General features: G+C 43.6%; 1 protein-coding gene across 1 annotated transcript in view; it reads left to right on the forward strand.

Annotated features, from left to right (window-relative positions):
* The window catches only part of pkd1a (polycystic kidney disease 1a), a 71,931-nt gene that overhangs the window by 18,499 nt on the left and 39,222 nt on the right, over positions 1 to 14,210 (forward strand). Inside the window, exons 5-16 of the mRNA XM_061049998.1 lie at positions 843 to 1,006; positions 1,481 to 1,731; positions 2,332 to 2,592; positions 2,685 to 2,853; positions 6,394 to 6,571; positions 8,112 to 8,326; positions 10,061 to 10,182; positions 10,304 to 10,454; positions 11,299 to 11,561; positions 12,202 to 12,582; positions 13,115 to 13,597; positions 13,702 to 13,833. Of these exons, the coding sequence (XP_060905981.1) occupies positions 843 to 1,006; positions 1,481 to 1,731; positions 2,332 to 2,592; positions 2,685 to 2,853; positions 6,394 to 6,571; positions 8,112 to 8,326; positions 10,061 to 10,182; positions 10,304 to 10,454; positions 11,299 to 11,561; positions 12,202 to 12,582; positions 13,115 to 13,597; positions 13,702 to 13,833 (2,770 nt within the window). The remainder of the gene's footprint in view (positions 1 to 842; positions 1,007 to 1,480; positions 1,732 to 2,331; positions 2,593 to 2,684; positions 2,854 to 6,393; positions 6,572 to 8,111; positions 8,327 to 10,060; positions 10,183 to 10,303; positions 10,455 to 11,298; positions 11,562 to 12,201; positions 12,583 to 13,114; positions 13,598 to 13,701; positions 13,834 to 14,210) is intronic.

The raw sequence follows: 14,210 nt of genomic DNA on the forward strand, positions 1-14,210 counted from the left end.
GGACAGGATTGATGTCTGTCTGGATGAGAGCGCACAGTGCAGCTGGGCATAGATGATGGAGGATATGCTGACAGCTCAAACTCCAGGATCAGCGACCTAAAGCAAGAGCAAACCGCACAGAGCAGAACAACTTTTTGGGATATCATTAGTGCTGATTGCTTTGTGAATCTTACCGTGAGATGGAGCAGTTAGCGGATGCAATTTATGAGCAATTCATGGAGCTATAAGAGATCATGATCCATCTTTATTTAATTCCCTCAAACTCTAACTTTATGGACGCAGAAAAACATTCCAGCAGTAAACCTTTCATTTCTCCATCTGCTTCTTCATTTCAATCCAAAAGAAGTGTGTAAACACTTAAAGACAGTCATCGTAATGGAGTGTTGATTGATTCAAAACAGAAAGCTCATAACCGTTGTTCAGCAAGTTAAAGTAGTTGAACGTTGCATCTGGGTGTGAATATCCTCGTGGTGTACAGAGGCTGGAGGCGAGTGCGGCTGTCCCAGGATCGAATCTGACCTGTGGCTCCTTTCTCACATCTCTCTCTCTCTCTCTCTCTCTCTCTCTCACTGTCCTATCTGTAAAAGTAAAAAAAAAAAAAGTTGCATCAAAATCCACGTTATGTAAAAAAAGCACACACAACACATTTCACTGTTTCAACCTTCATTAAATGCATTTCCATGGAGCTCAGATTAGCTCATGTTGTGCCCTTTTTTTTTTTTTAAACAGTTAATACGTTTACCAACATGGTGCAGACAGTATTAGTGTTTCAATGTTCCTTTAACCCCGTCTCTTGGTCATATTTCACCATCACTCACTCCTCCACCTGTTCCCTCCTCCAGCGACCTGAGCGGTAACCCCTTCGAGTGCGACTGCGAGCTGTTCAAGCTGGTCAGATGGCTGCAGGAGAGGGGGGTACGGGTTCGACGCCCAGACGCCATGCTTTGCAACCAACCGCCTGAGCTGCGGCACCAGCCCCTGCTCAATGTCAGCCTGCACACCTGTGGTATGACACACACAAATGTGCACGCATGAAGATGTTACAAACACACGTCACCAAAACTAAAAAGGGATTCCCTCTGTGGAGTTCATAGACTCTTTGTTGTACTACATTATAATGAAAGCACCAACATACATGACTTTTTGTGTGAATGGGTACCACAGTAGAACTAGTAAAGCGACTTCATTGAGATAAATTAAATGTCTCTGCAAGATAAATGCTGTAAAGAAAGCAGGTGGACTCAACGCTTTGCTATATGAGTTTATAACTTAAATCAAAGGCCAAAAAAAAGCAATATACAATATATCATATTTGTGGTTTAAAAATTCAGACCTTTTAGGAATGCAATGTTGGTCAGTGAACCTATTTTGTCTCTTTCTGATTTAAAAAAAAACAAATAAGTCTTTTACTGTTCGACATTTTTGAGATATAAGACAAATTGAATTTTTGTACTTAAAGAAACGTTGTCTTCTTCTCCAGGCCCAAACTTTGCCGCATGTCTGGAGGACAGCAGCAGTGGTGGAGGTGGGCGGAGCGAGCTCGTCATCTTCTCCTCCTCCACACCGGGGAACTTCACACGTGAACAGTGTAACAGCGTGTGTTTCGCTGCGTCGCATCTCTACGGCGGCCTGGGCACCAAACACGAGTGTCTGTGCAGCATCAACTCGGAGCCCAACTTCATCAGCGAGTCGCAGTGTTCTGCTGCCTGCACCAACCCCGACGTCATGAAGGTATGCAGCAGGCAGAGGTCCTGGATAGTCTTTGTTGTAATGCGAAGTGAGTCAAGTGTTTGGGTCAAATAGAACTACTTCCTATCCTCCGTCTCATGCTGTTGTAAGCACACTCAGGATTTCCTCCTGGTGTTCCTATAACTTTACAACAACTTCCCACGGAGGCTTGAGTGACTTCCCTGCATTCTCAGATTCAGTTTCCTGCAGTTCAGCTGTACAAAGCCACCAAAGCAATCCTCTCTCACTCTGTTTGAGAATCAAGAGTGGTTCATTTGAAATACAGAGCATTCGCAAGTGTCAAAGTTTTTGTTATTTTTTCTTTTTTTCTAAGATTTATTTTTGGGCTTTTTGTGCCTTTAATGTAGAGATAGGTCAGTGGATAGAGTTGGAAATCAGGGAGAGAGAGAGAGTGGGGAATGACATGCAGGAAAGGAGCCACAGGTGGGATGGAGGACTTGGAGGACTACAGCCTCCATACATGGGGGTGCGCAATAACCACTGCTCCACCACCACTTAAGTTTTTGTTATTAAACCTTAAAAACAATAAAACCTCTTTTAAATATTCTGCATATGAACAGAAACGCGTCTCTCTTTGCACAGAAATGTGGCTGGACTCTGGCTCACGACGTGTTTGCCGTGGACTTCTCGGTTTCGCTGAAGCCTCTGCCGCTGCAAAGTGTTCACGACCGCATCGCTTTCTCCGCCGCCTCCTCGGTCACGCCGCTGACGCTGTCCTGGGACTTTGGTGACCTTTCAACCCGAGTTAACACGACAGGGACAGAGGTCACCATAGCAACCCACAAATATGGACTTCCAGGACGGTATGCAGTCAGTTTGATGGCCTGGGCTGGCCATAAGGAGGTGAGGACGGAAAATGTGTTTTTTTAGAATAAATCTATTAAATCCTTTTTCAAACTGTGATCTGAATACTTTGTGTGTTTGGGTGTGTTCAGGTCTCTGCACGTGGAGAGGTGACGGTGACTCTTCCTCCTAAACTGGAGCTGCACTGTCCAGTCCTCGCTGTGGCCAATAAGAGTCTAGAGTTCAAACTTGTCAGCTGGGGCGCTGTTGGTGTTGAAGTAGACTGGAAGATCATAAAGGATGGCGTCCAAGTTGCCAAAGGTAAGAAACATTCACATCTCAGCTCTGAAAAGCTCAAAACACTAAACTAATCTATTTACATTTAGACATTAGAGTTCCTCACCATCCCGTAATAAACTGCCAATTAGTTCAGGCATTGCTGCTGCTGTAAGGATAGCTCTTAATCTCTCTGTTGCTTTTCTCTGCAAAACATACACCACGAAAGTCAACCAGTCGCTGCTTCACTCCTCTTCCTCATGGGCCTTGATGGTCTTTTTTGTTGATTAGTCCGGTCTGAGTTTTGAAACTGCTTTTCTAACGAGCTCCTCCTTAGCTGTGACAATGCATGAACACTTTAAAAAGAGGATGAGACTTTTTTTAAATGAGAAAAATATATATGTTTGGCTACTAGGGGGGCAACATTTTTGAAAAGTGAAAGTCCGATACTCATTTCTTTTTTTTCTTTTTTTTTTACCTTGTTTTTTATCACGATATCACATCCCTTTTGATTTCCTGAATATTTGCTACTGCATTTAAGCATCGGCTCACCTTGACATCCTGGGGAAAGTTTTCCGGGGGGGCTGGCAGGAAAAATTGCAGGTGAAGTTGGATAGCAGAATTTGGCTATTTGTCTTCACACGTGCAGCTAGTCGCTAACCTCTTCCTGTGCTGTTTGGCACAGTGGGCTTTTTGTACCTTTTGAGCAGCTGTTTGCTGAAAACAACGACCTGAGAGCACTGAGAGTGAACCACAACAACAAAGTCATCAACCAAAACAATGAGCTGAAAGAAGATGAGCTGCTGTGTTGACTAAAATGACTCTCAAGGGTTCTATTAGCATCGCCTTTTTACTTTTGTCAAGCAGCGCCCTTTCCTTTGTAGCTTCTTGTCTGCTCTTCATCTGAGCTTCCTGATCGTCGTATAGTTCACAAAAGAAGAGTGACCCCAAGTCAAGTCTCACTGTATGAGAGCCTCAAACTCTCTTCAATGTACAATATATAAGACCCTCACCTGCCCACGTAGGTGGTCTTTGTTTTTTACAGTATTGGAGGTTTTTTTTTCTTTCCATTGATCCACATCTTTGTGTCTCTTTGTCATGTCAGTGTTTGTCTTAGAGGCTCACACTCTGACCAATCAGCCGCTCAAAGCTAGACACAAACTATCCATGTTTTTCAAGATGAAAGCAGTACAACGACCTGGGTGAAGCTTTTAGAAAAGGATGTGCTCATTTGGAGTTTGATGCCGACAACACGTTTCAAAAAAGGTTTGGACAGAGGCAACAAAGACTGGAACAATTTAATATGATGGTACATCTTACAGTTAATGAGGTCAAGTGGGTATGAGTAAGTAACATGATGGGGTATAAAAAGAGCTTCCCAGAGAGGCTGAGTCTCACTGACGTGAAGATGAGGAGGGTTCACCACTCTGTGAAAGACTGTGCTTGAAAATAGTGCAAAAACAAAAAAAAAAGTTTTTGATATAAGAATGAAAACAATCTAGTGATTTCTTTGTCGACACTGCATAGTGTCATCTAAAGATTCAGAGAATCTGAAGGAATCTCTTTATGTAGTGGCCCTCAGACGTCCCTGCACTATAAACAGACACGATTCTGTGCTGGACATTACTTCCTGTGCTCAGAAACACTGACGCTGACAGGAGCCATTTTCTGCAAACATAGTCCGCAGTCGCTGCGTTCATAAATGCTAACTGTTCATAAATGCTAACTGAAACTCTACCATGCAGAGGAACAGTCTACACCAGCAGATCTAGAAATGCTGCCGTGGTTCAGGCTCGTTTAAAATGAACTGAGACGAAGTGGAAAAACAGTCCTGGGGTCTGACGAGTCAAAACTTGACTTTCTGTTTGTAAATAATTGTGCCCCATTTTCTGAGAAAAAAGATACCCTTTAACACCAAATATCTTACCAGTACAAAAATGCAGATGAACATCCAATTATCTGAAGACAATAAGACCCAACCTGGATGTCCACCGTCCCTCTGTCGGACCATTAAGCGCCTGATGGATCTCTCGCTGACTTTTTGAGCCCTTAATGCACCCTGCCTGTAAGTGGGCAGACTGTATATGCAGACTTAGCGTGAGGGAATTACCCATAGTTCATAGCATTGTGACGTGACACACTGGATTCCCAGGGGAATCCCGCCAGATTGGAAATGTAAACAAACGCCATGAAACAGAGAAGGAAGGGGGAAAGACGGGTAACAAGCAGGAAGGTGAAACCAACAGTGAAGCTTCTAAAAAATAAGTTGCCTGAAATATTGCCAAGGTTTTTTTTTTTTTATCTTAGCAAGATGCTGAGAAGCTAATCCGTGCCTTTTTTTTTAGTAGACTGCAGTTTGTAATGCTCGACTGTAATTACAGTCGACCAAGAAAGTATTTTGGGAAACTATAGCTAATTCAAAACTCTGCTGCAAGTCTATTTACGGAACAAAAACAAGAGCCAGAGAGAGAGTGTATTACTCCCGTTATATGTATCCATCCAGCCATTATCTGCACCGCTTTTCTCTGGCGGGGGGGAGATCCCAGCTGTCACTGGGTGAGAGGCGGGGTACAACCTGGACTGTTTGCCAGTCAATCACAGGGCTGACACATAGAGACGGACAACCATCCACTCTGACATTTACACCTACGGGTAATTTAGAATCACCAGTCAACCCAACAAGCATGTCTTTGGACTGTGGGAGGAAGCCGGAGTAACCGGACTAAACTCACAAATACACGTGAAGAACATGCAGACTTCACACAGAGAGGCTCCTGTCTGGGATTTGAACCAGGAACCTACTATGAGCCAACAGTGCTAACCACTGCACCACCGTGCAGCCTACAAATATAATCTACATGTATATGTAAGAACTTTTTTTAAGCGCCTCGACTGTGAGGAAAGTAAAAAAATAAATAAATAAAAGGTCCAAATGCCGCTAAGGTGAGCAACATGACGTCATGCTGTCATGGTTACAGAGAAGTCACAAAGTGCTGTCCCATTCCAATTTAAACATTTCGAACCCTTGCAGCGTCGTGCACTCGACCACTTTCCAGGTGATGTCAATGAAGTCCTTAAGGGCTCATGGCTCAGGGTTTAGAGAGGAAATCAAGATTCAGCCCTTTGCTATCTGGATACTCATTAAGCCGAAATGGAGCATGATGACCACTCGGGTTCTTCATTTAACTTGAGGAGGTATAGACAGAGAGACTCTTACAAGAAATGGCCGTTAGAATTTTACTCACTTTTTTTCCCACCTTATTTTTTTCCCCTTTTCAGCAGTTTGTTAAATCCCCCAGAGCTCCCTAAAAGATGCGTTGTCTTTAAAATCTTATTGTTTGAATGTAACTTCTGTTTGGACTGTGCTCACTCTCTGAGGACTTTGATTTCTAATGATCCGTAATCAATTCTCAGCCGTTGTTAAGACGTATCTGAGGGCTAAACAGACGTGTGTGAATATGTTTAAAAGCTTCAAGAAGAGGAGGTGTTTTGAAGATGATCTTTTCAGAAATAAAAGTTGGATCTTTTTCATGAAAGTTGCGAGTGGGACTTCAAACAAACTGCGTTGTTTCTGTCCTCTTCCAGCCGCCCCTCACTGTCCAAAGGATGGGGTGTACCATGCCGAGTCCTCACGCTGTTTCCAGATCGTTCCAGGGCAGTTAAGTTGGACAGACGCTCGACAGCAGTGTTTGGACCGCAGCGGGGATCTGGCAATAGTCAGGAGTGACGCGCTGCGTAACCTGCTGGCACCCAGAGTCACACAGTGAGTGTTTTTTTTGATTATTATTATTATTGGCTGGGGTGCAGAAACGGGACTTCAGTCCTTCTTGTTCTGTGATTTGTTAGAAAAATACCTCAACTGTCTGTTGAAACTTAGCCAAAAAGAAATCCTTAAGAAGCTTCTCAAGTTCCTCTGTCCTTAGATGTCTGCCATCCACTTACCGGTTATGAGTGGATCATTACGTCAGGCCTGGCCATGGCAACAGTTTGCAGTCCTTATTTTTTCACCAAAAAAGAATGGTTCTTTTATTGAACGTGTCTTCTTTGAGCTGCGTCGTAAATGGAAATCATGTGCAGTGAACTGTTATGAAGAATGCTTTTGAATCGTGCAGCTCTGAAGAACATCAGTGTTTGGATTTTAGGTCGGAGAGGGTCGCAAAAAACACATCTGTAAAAGCACAGCTGCATTGTAACACCCGGGGAGGAGGAGTCCATAGTTCAGTGTGTGTGTGTGTGTGTGTGTGTGTGTGTGTGTGTGTGTGTGTGTGTGTGTGTGTGTGTGTGTGTGTGTGTGTGTGTGTGTGTGTGTGAACGTGAGGGTAGAGGCCCTGCTCTCGTCGACCAAAGTAGATGAGAGGAGAAAAAACCTGCTGCAGATGGAGCTTATCCCCTCTCTTCTCCTCTGCTCGTGTTCCTCCACCATCTTGCTTACATAAGGAGTTCATTTTTTCCCTCCTTGTTTTTTTGCCACAAAGCCCCCTTCTTCTTGTTCCCTCTCTGCCCGTGTTTTTTTATTTTTTTTAAGTTTTATACTTATAGCTCAGGAAAACCAGCCAGTGTTAAGAGATGAAATAGTTTTTTATTCCAGCACAGTTATTGGACTTTTACCACCAAACAAATTGTGTCAAAAATGTTTCTTTCCATTTCATTTCCATTTTCTGCAATCGGTCTTAAGGTTGTAGTGAGTCATACGCTGCCTTATCCTTTGGAGGGAAGACCATTTTGTTTTCAGTTAACAGTGTGCGACAGAAAGGAAAAAAGAAAAAAAAAGGAAGCAAAGGGGGGGGGGGGGGGGGGGGAAATGTGCAGTCCATTAGAGGCCTCATGGGGTGAAAATCCAATTCATCAGTCGTAATCACAGGAATTGACTAGATATCTGACATTGCCTCACTAGCATCCCATTGGGGTTCAATCAAAGCGCATTTTCATACTCTTTCTGCTCTGCAATCATTGATCGTTCCAGGCGAGCCAGCACACATGTCAGAGAGACTTCTGTGCCACTTTATGAGTCGCACATTGATTTCAGTCTGGATGTTTTGTAAGGAAATTGTTCTGCTTTGCTGTTCCATCTCACAGTATGAAAAAGAAGGTTTTTTCTTCTTTTCATTATTCTCCTTTGAATAGCATGGATGTTCTTTAATAATTTCATGCCCAATTTGTCTTGTCCTGCATTTGGAAATGTTTGTGCATGTGCCTTCCAGTATAAGTGACAAAGCCAATTTTCCAGCTGCCAAGAGCCAGGTGGCTAAATGTCAAGCAGGCGCTGTGTTTATCTGCATCTCACCCTTCTATTTCTGCCTAAGGGATCGAGGTGTGTGGCTGGGCCTGAGTAATGTTGACTCTCCAGGCAAACTGCGCTGGGTAAACGGTTCAGAGGCAGAGGAGGGAGAGGAGGGCCTGCCGCATCGATCCACCACCCCCCCTGGAAACTTGTGCGTTTCCCTCGATCAGAAGGGTCAGGCCAGTTCACACCTATGCAACGCCAAGCGAGCCTTCGTCTGCCAATACAGCCCCCAAGGTACGCTCCATACCTCTCAGAGACACACTGACACATGCACTCATAAATATGGAGATGTTTAAAGGCCAAGAAACCCATAAAAAGAGGAAGATACTGATGCATACATTCAATGCAAATGCAATTTCCCCCAACATCCCGATTTACTTTAGTCGTTTGGGCAAAGTGGAGAACTTCAACCTTCTTCACTGAAATTGAAAGTCAATTTGGTTGTGGCACAAACAAGTATAGAAAGAAAAACAATGCCCTAATCCTAAGAAGGAGAGCAGCACCAAGTTTTGGAGCATTTTGATGGATTTTTACAAACAGCTTAAATAAGCTTCTTGAGGCTGTCCATTGTTTGCTACTTCGTCTGATTCATTCAGTAAGGAAGTGGCGTCATTTACGTTTCCCAAACCGGCCGCATCCACCCGTTTTTTTTTTTGTTTAGCTTTATTCAAGAAGAGTAATGTAATGCACATATACAGTCAGGTAAACAAAAAAACAATATCACAATGTAAATCAAGTAAAAGACAGATTAAATAACATACAGTACATACAGGAAAGTACAAATGAAAGACAGTAATATACAGAATATAAAATAAACCAATGAAGACACATTTAAATAGGGAATTGATTATTTAAATAGAGGTCTCAGGGGAAAAGGTTTTATAATAATGCAGACATTTGTTACATTTGTTGTTCTTAATTAAAAGTAGTGGTTTCAGTCAGGACTTTAACTCTAGATTAAAAATTGATTCAATTAATCCACGCTCGTTTGTTTTGATTTGGAGGCGCACGTGAAGTGACGATTTACGTTTAATTTCGCACAGCATTGTGGGTGGTAAAATACAATTCATTTCCTGAAAGCACGCATCCGATCCATACTGCATGAAACCTGGAAGTTAGTATCCATACTGAAATGTTCAGTATACTGAGGTGGACCCAAAAGCTGCATACTGAATGACCACGAGGGTTCAGTATACTGAAACTCTACTGAAAAGTACGTACTGCATACTGAACTGTGGTTATTCAGAAAGGGTCCTCGTCCTGGCCAAGACAGGCAGCAGCTCAATTTACAGAGTTTCAAACGAAAAAAGTAATTTTTCGTTTGTTTAGGAACAGGTCACACCTTCAACAAAAAACTCGACCTGTTTAATAGGATGATTTGTCACCACAAGACCACATTCTGTAAATCAATGTCATTCTTCATTATTCCTGTCTGCTAATACAACATCTGTAAAGACGTTAGAAATGTTTACAGTAATTGAAATGTAAAGGGGCTTAAAATACAGAAACATTCAGGCATCATAACATAACAACGAAGTCTCAAAATTTGGCACCTCCATCTCTTTACTTTAAGTGGAGTAAAAAGTGATTCCTGCTGCTAAATTGCTGCAGCTTGAACTCAATCAGAACTCCACGTTCCCCACATCTCCACGTTAAAGCTCCTGTCAGGAGGTTTTACATTTTTATGAAAAAGACTGAAATGAATCCTGATGACTCTCTTCAACCTACTGTGAGACCTTTTTGAGTCTCACAGTGTAGCATACAGGACAAGATACAGTGTGCCAAAGTGGTCATTGCTTTTGTATATCTTTACTGTAATTGTGTTCGGTCTGTGTCCTCAGAAGTTATCTCTCCTTCTAGCTTTTTTTCTCTCTCTCTCTCTCGCTCTTATTTCTTATTATTTCCCTTCACCATGCCTCTCTTTTGCTCTTCCGTCACCTTGACTTCACTCTTCCTCTGCCTCTGCAGTTCCTGTTCCAGATGCAGGAGTCTACGTTTCGGGTCTGACTGTGTTTCCCACCCATAAGCCTTTGCAACATATCCCAACTGCTGCGCTCTCTACTCCACAACCTTCCAGCAGTGGCATAGAGGTGAGTAGTTACTTCATCTTGTTCATTTAATCGGTGCACTGATTTTCTCTAACCTTTTTTTCCCTCAAACTTTCAATCTGTTTTTCTCACTTCTTTTTTTCTTTTTTCTTTTCCCACACAGGTTCTGCTGTTTCCAGCTCTGAGCTTTGTTCAGGCAGGTCGTCTCTCCTCCCTGGAGTTTGTCACTAAGGAGCTCAGTTCACCCGTCCACGTGCGATTCCAGACATACAGCCCTCACTGTCATTACCCGGGCCATCACCTGCTGCTTCCCAGTGAGTCAAACTCAGAACACTATCTCTGACACACGATAAACCATCAGCACAGTTCCGGTGAGAATAGGTAGGTGTTAAAAAAAACAAAAAAAAAACAATATGCCACCTGCGCCACTCACCAGCAGACAGAAACATCTACACAGACGCACACAGACGCACGGACCAGGCTTGTCTGAAGCTGTTAAGTAGGTAAAGAAAAAAAGAGAAAGGTTTGGATGGAGACATCAAGAAGGGGAAGAAAACGTGATGATAAATGTCACCTCCCTTCTGAACACACATAACATGTATCTGCATCACCGATACTTACATACTGTTTGTTTTTTATTTGATAACTGTAAGTCTCCACTTAGACGGAAAAACAAAGCGGTGACGTAGAGCAGCAGGGAGGAATACAAATTTGTGAAAAAGCAAAAATCCACAACGAAACGAACATGCATGACAATCAGCAGAGCGTGTTTTCTGTAAAACTTTGATCTGTGAATAAAGTCACGGGAGAGGAGACAGAGAAGATACTGAGCAAGAAAAACTGGATTATTAATTACACAAAAGCAAGTTTGCTCCTCCATTCTTTGTTTTTTTTTTTGTTTATTTTGACATTTATTAGTTTAGTTTATTAATCCCTGAGGGAGATTCTGGTTTACACTCTGTTATTGAGAGACATGCTTCTCACACACACATGCACAAACAGAACCTGTGGACATGCATTAGTGGAGAGACCGTAGAGTGGAAGATCTCAGATTTTCATATATGTCCAGAGAACTATGTTACCACTACAAATCCTCCCACACACAGACATGGCCTCATGTTTTTGTTGTTGAGTTTTTATTTCATTTTTTTGTTTCAGGTTGTGGAGGTCAAGCGTGTGCTCCGGTGGCTGTTTGTGTTATTAATGACACCAACAGCAGTGATCCTCCGTCTTGCCCCCGCCTAGAGCAGTGGTGTCCCTTTCATCGCCGCTGCCTGCCTCTCTCCAGTCCCTGTCACCCATCCTCCTGCCCCAACTGCACCCAGACTCACCGCCTGCCCCCCGGGGCGCTGAGGCCTCGATACACCCTGAAGTACGAGGTGGTGTTCACCCTTCCAGCAGGACCAGCTGCTCACATACTGGTGAGGATGGTTATCTGTGTTGAAGCTCTCGGTATGTAATACAATAAGTTCAAACTGTGGTTTTGACTTAAGTCCACGTGGATATACGGTTGGGAGATTTATGCTGGGGGGGTGGGGTCTCAAGAGGCAGGAAATGATGTAAAAAAGACGACGCGGCAACGTAGCCTTTAATCAATGCTACATGTTATAACAATATATAACATATAGTACATATAAAAAAAGAATAAAGAAGCTTCAATACATGAATTAAGATCCTAATGTATACTCACAGGTCACGTGATATTAATGTCAGCACCCACACCCCCTCGCTCACAGTGAATTTTCCTGATATCCTTCTGCATTCACAGACTGTTCAGCCCGCCTGTATGCAGAGTCTTACTCTAGGGGGCTGGCAGCAAAATGTCGCGGGGAAGATGGTGTCAAATAAGGGGCCCCAAGTATGACATGTGTCCTGCATGTCATTCTTCACTCTCTCTTCCCGGTTTTCATCAACAAATGCAGCTCACCCAGAACATTTTGGGGGAAATTTTCAGGCTTTTTGGTGTTTCTTTTTCCTTCAGCAAAAGATGCAAAATAAGCGAAAGCAGTATTTCTCTTTAACCTATGTCTGCTGATGTCTCCTGATCCCGGCTTTGCTCAGGTGCAAGAGGATTTGGAGGACATACTTGTTTCACCTGGTGATGTCATAGCCCTGCAGCACGATGCCGGCCCTGCCTCTCTTCTCCAATGCCAATCATCCCCACACTCACTTTGGCGACAACCTGTTTTGGCCCTCAACCAATCGGACTGGTTCTGGATTAACAACACCAGACACCAAACTGACCCCTCAGCGGACCATGACTCTGACCCTGTGCCCGACCCGGAGCTTGACATAGAGGCTCTGGTGAAGGACGGTGAAGGAGGCTGGATGGAGGAAGTCGTCTGCCCCGTCAGAGTTCTCTACGTGGGTCAGAGTGAGACTCAGCTAAAGGGGGGACAGCTGTCTGCTGGTCTACCTCAGCCCGGACTCTACAGCCTGATGGTAAGAGACCAAAGCTGGATGTTCTATCCCAGCATGCATCTGACAGATTTTAATATTATTAAATGTCTGTATAGAGTTGTCCCAATCCCTATACCAGTATCAGTATTAATATATGCAGTTTCCTGTATCTGCAAGTTATCAATCAATAAATCCATCTCGGAGCATGATTTATATACCCCAGAAAAAAATGGCTGGTTTACATGGTCATGAACAAACAACTACAGTTTGATGCAAACTAAATTTAGAAATATTGATATCATATTTTCAATATTTTAAAACTGTGTGATGTCATGAAGGGAAAATCTCCAAACGGCCTGTTTGGGCACACATGTTCTGAAAAGTGGAGCAGGCAAAAAAACAGAGACGATTTACTGTTCTTATAATTGGAGGGTTTGTAGACGGACTAGGGACACATGTTCGTGTTAGAGAAACAAGGTGAAGTGTATTTTGTATAATATGTGACCTTTAACTTCCCATTAGGTCTGTTTTAGATGGCTCCTTATGCTCATGTGTTTTTTTTAATCAATTCTAGGTGACGACAGCTGAACCATCGTACCACGCCTCAGCATCATGCCCATTGCGGGTGGTTCCTCCTCTGGGCCTGACAGTCCTCCACCCTCCCTCCCGGAACAGCACCCTCTACTTGCAGTCCAACGACACCCGGCTGCTGCTCCGTGTCCAGTCTCGCTACGTAACAACTGTCTCTCTACATGGCAGTAATCGGAGCGCGGTCTTCCAGCCAGACTGTTCACCAGAGTTTTCCTCCGGTCCAGCTCTCTGTAGACCAAGCCCCAGCTCAGGGTCCGGGTTGGATGTGGCGGAGCCCAGCCTGTATGCAGTGCTGGATCTGAGCCTGAGGTCGGAGGAACAGAAGGGTCCAATGCAGGTGGAGTTGGAGGTCTATAATAACGTGACTGAGGCCAGCCTGACTTTGGTTGTCCAGCTGGAAGAGCCGCTCCGAGGACTGATGGTTCAGCCCCACCCTGCACACAGGGTGCTCATGGAGTCAGTCGTGGTCAGTGTCTGTTTTCTGCTTCTTTTTATTCTGAGTTCATATCATATAATGATACAATGCAAGCTGCGCTGTCTGCTTTATCATGTTTTCATGTGTGTTTTTAGAGTTACACAGCATCCGTGCTGGAAGGCTCCAGTCCTACATTTAAGTGGACGGTGGATGACAAGCCATACTTCACCTATTACAACACCGTCCTCAATGTCATCTACCAGCACCCGGCCGTCTACAAGCTCACTGTAAGTTTGTGCAAAATGTCCCTTTCGGCGCTTTCTGTTTCTATTTACTCAAAGTGTTTTTACACTGCATGTCACACCTACACATTCATACACTGATGGTAGAGGATGCAATGTAAAGTGATCACCAGAAGTAACTAACCCCATTCATACACATGCAGCAATTCTGGGTTAAGTGTCTTGCCCAGGGACACATCTGACTTGTGGCTGCAGGAGCTGGGGATCAAACCCTCAAATAGACGACCGACTCTATTAACTGAGGCACAGCCGCCCATGAAGACAGTAAATCTGGTCTTCAAATATGTAAACGCAAATTCAACATGTTTCGTTGTATACTATATGTATTGAGATATTGAGGTTCATATTGGAAAGGCTTTCAA

This window comes from Labrus mixtus, chromosome 2 (assembly GCF_963584025.1).
Source record: "Labrus mixtus chromosome 2, fLabMix1.1, whole genome shotgun sequence".
Classification (NCBI taxonomy): Eukaryota; Metazoa; Chordata; class Actinopteri; order Labriformes; family Labridae; genus Labrus; species Labrus mixtus.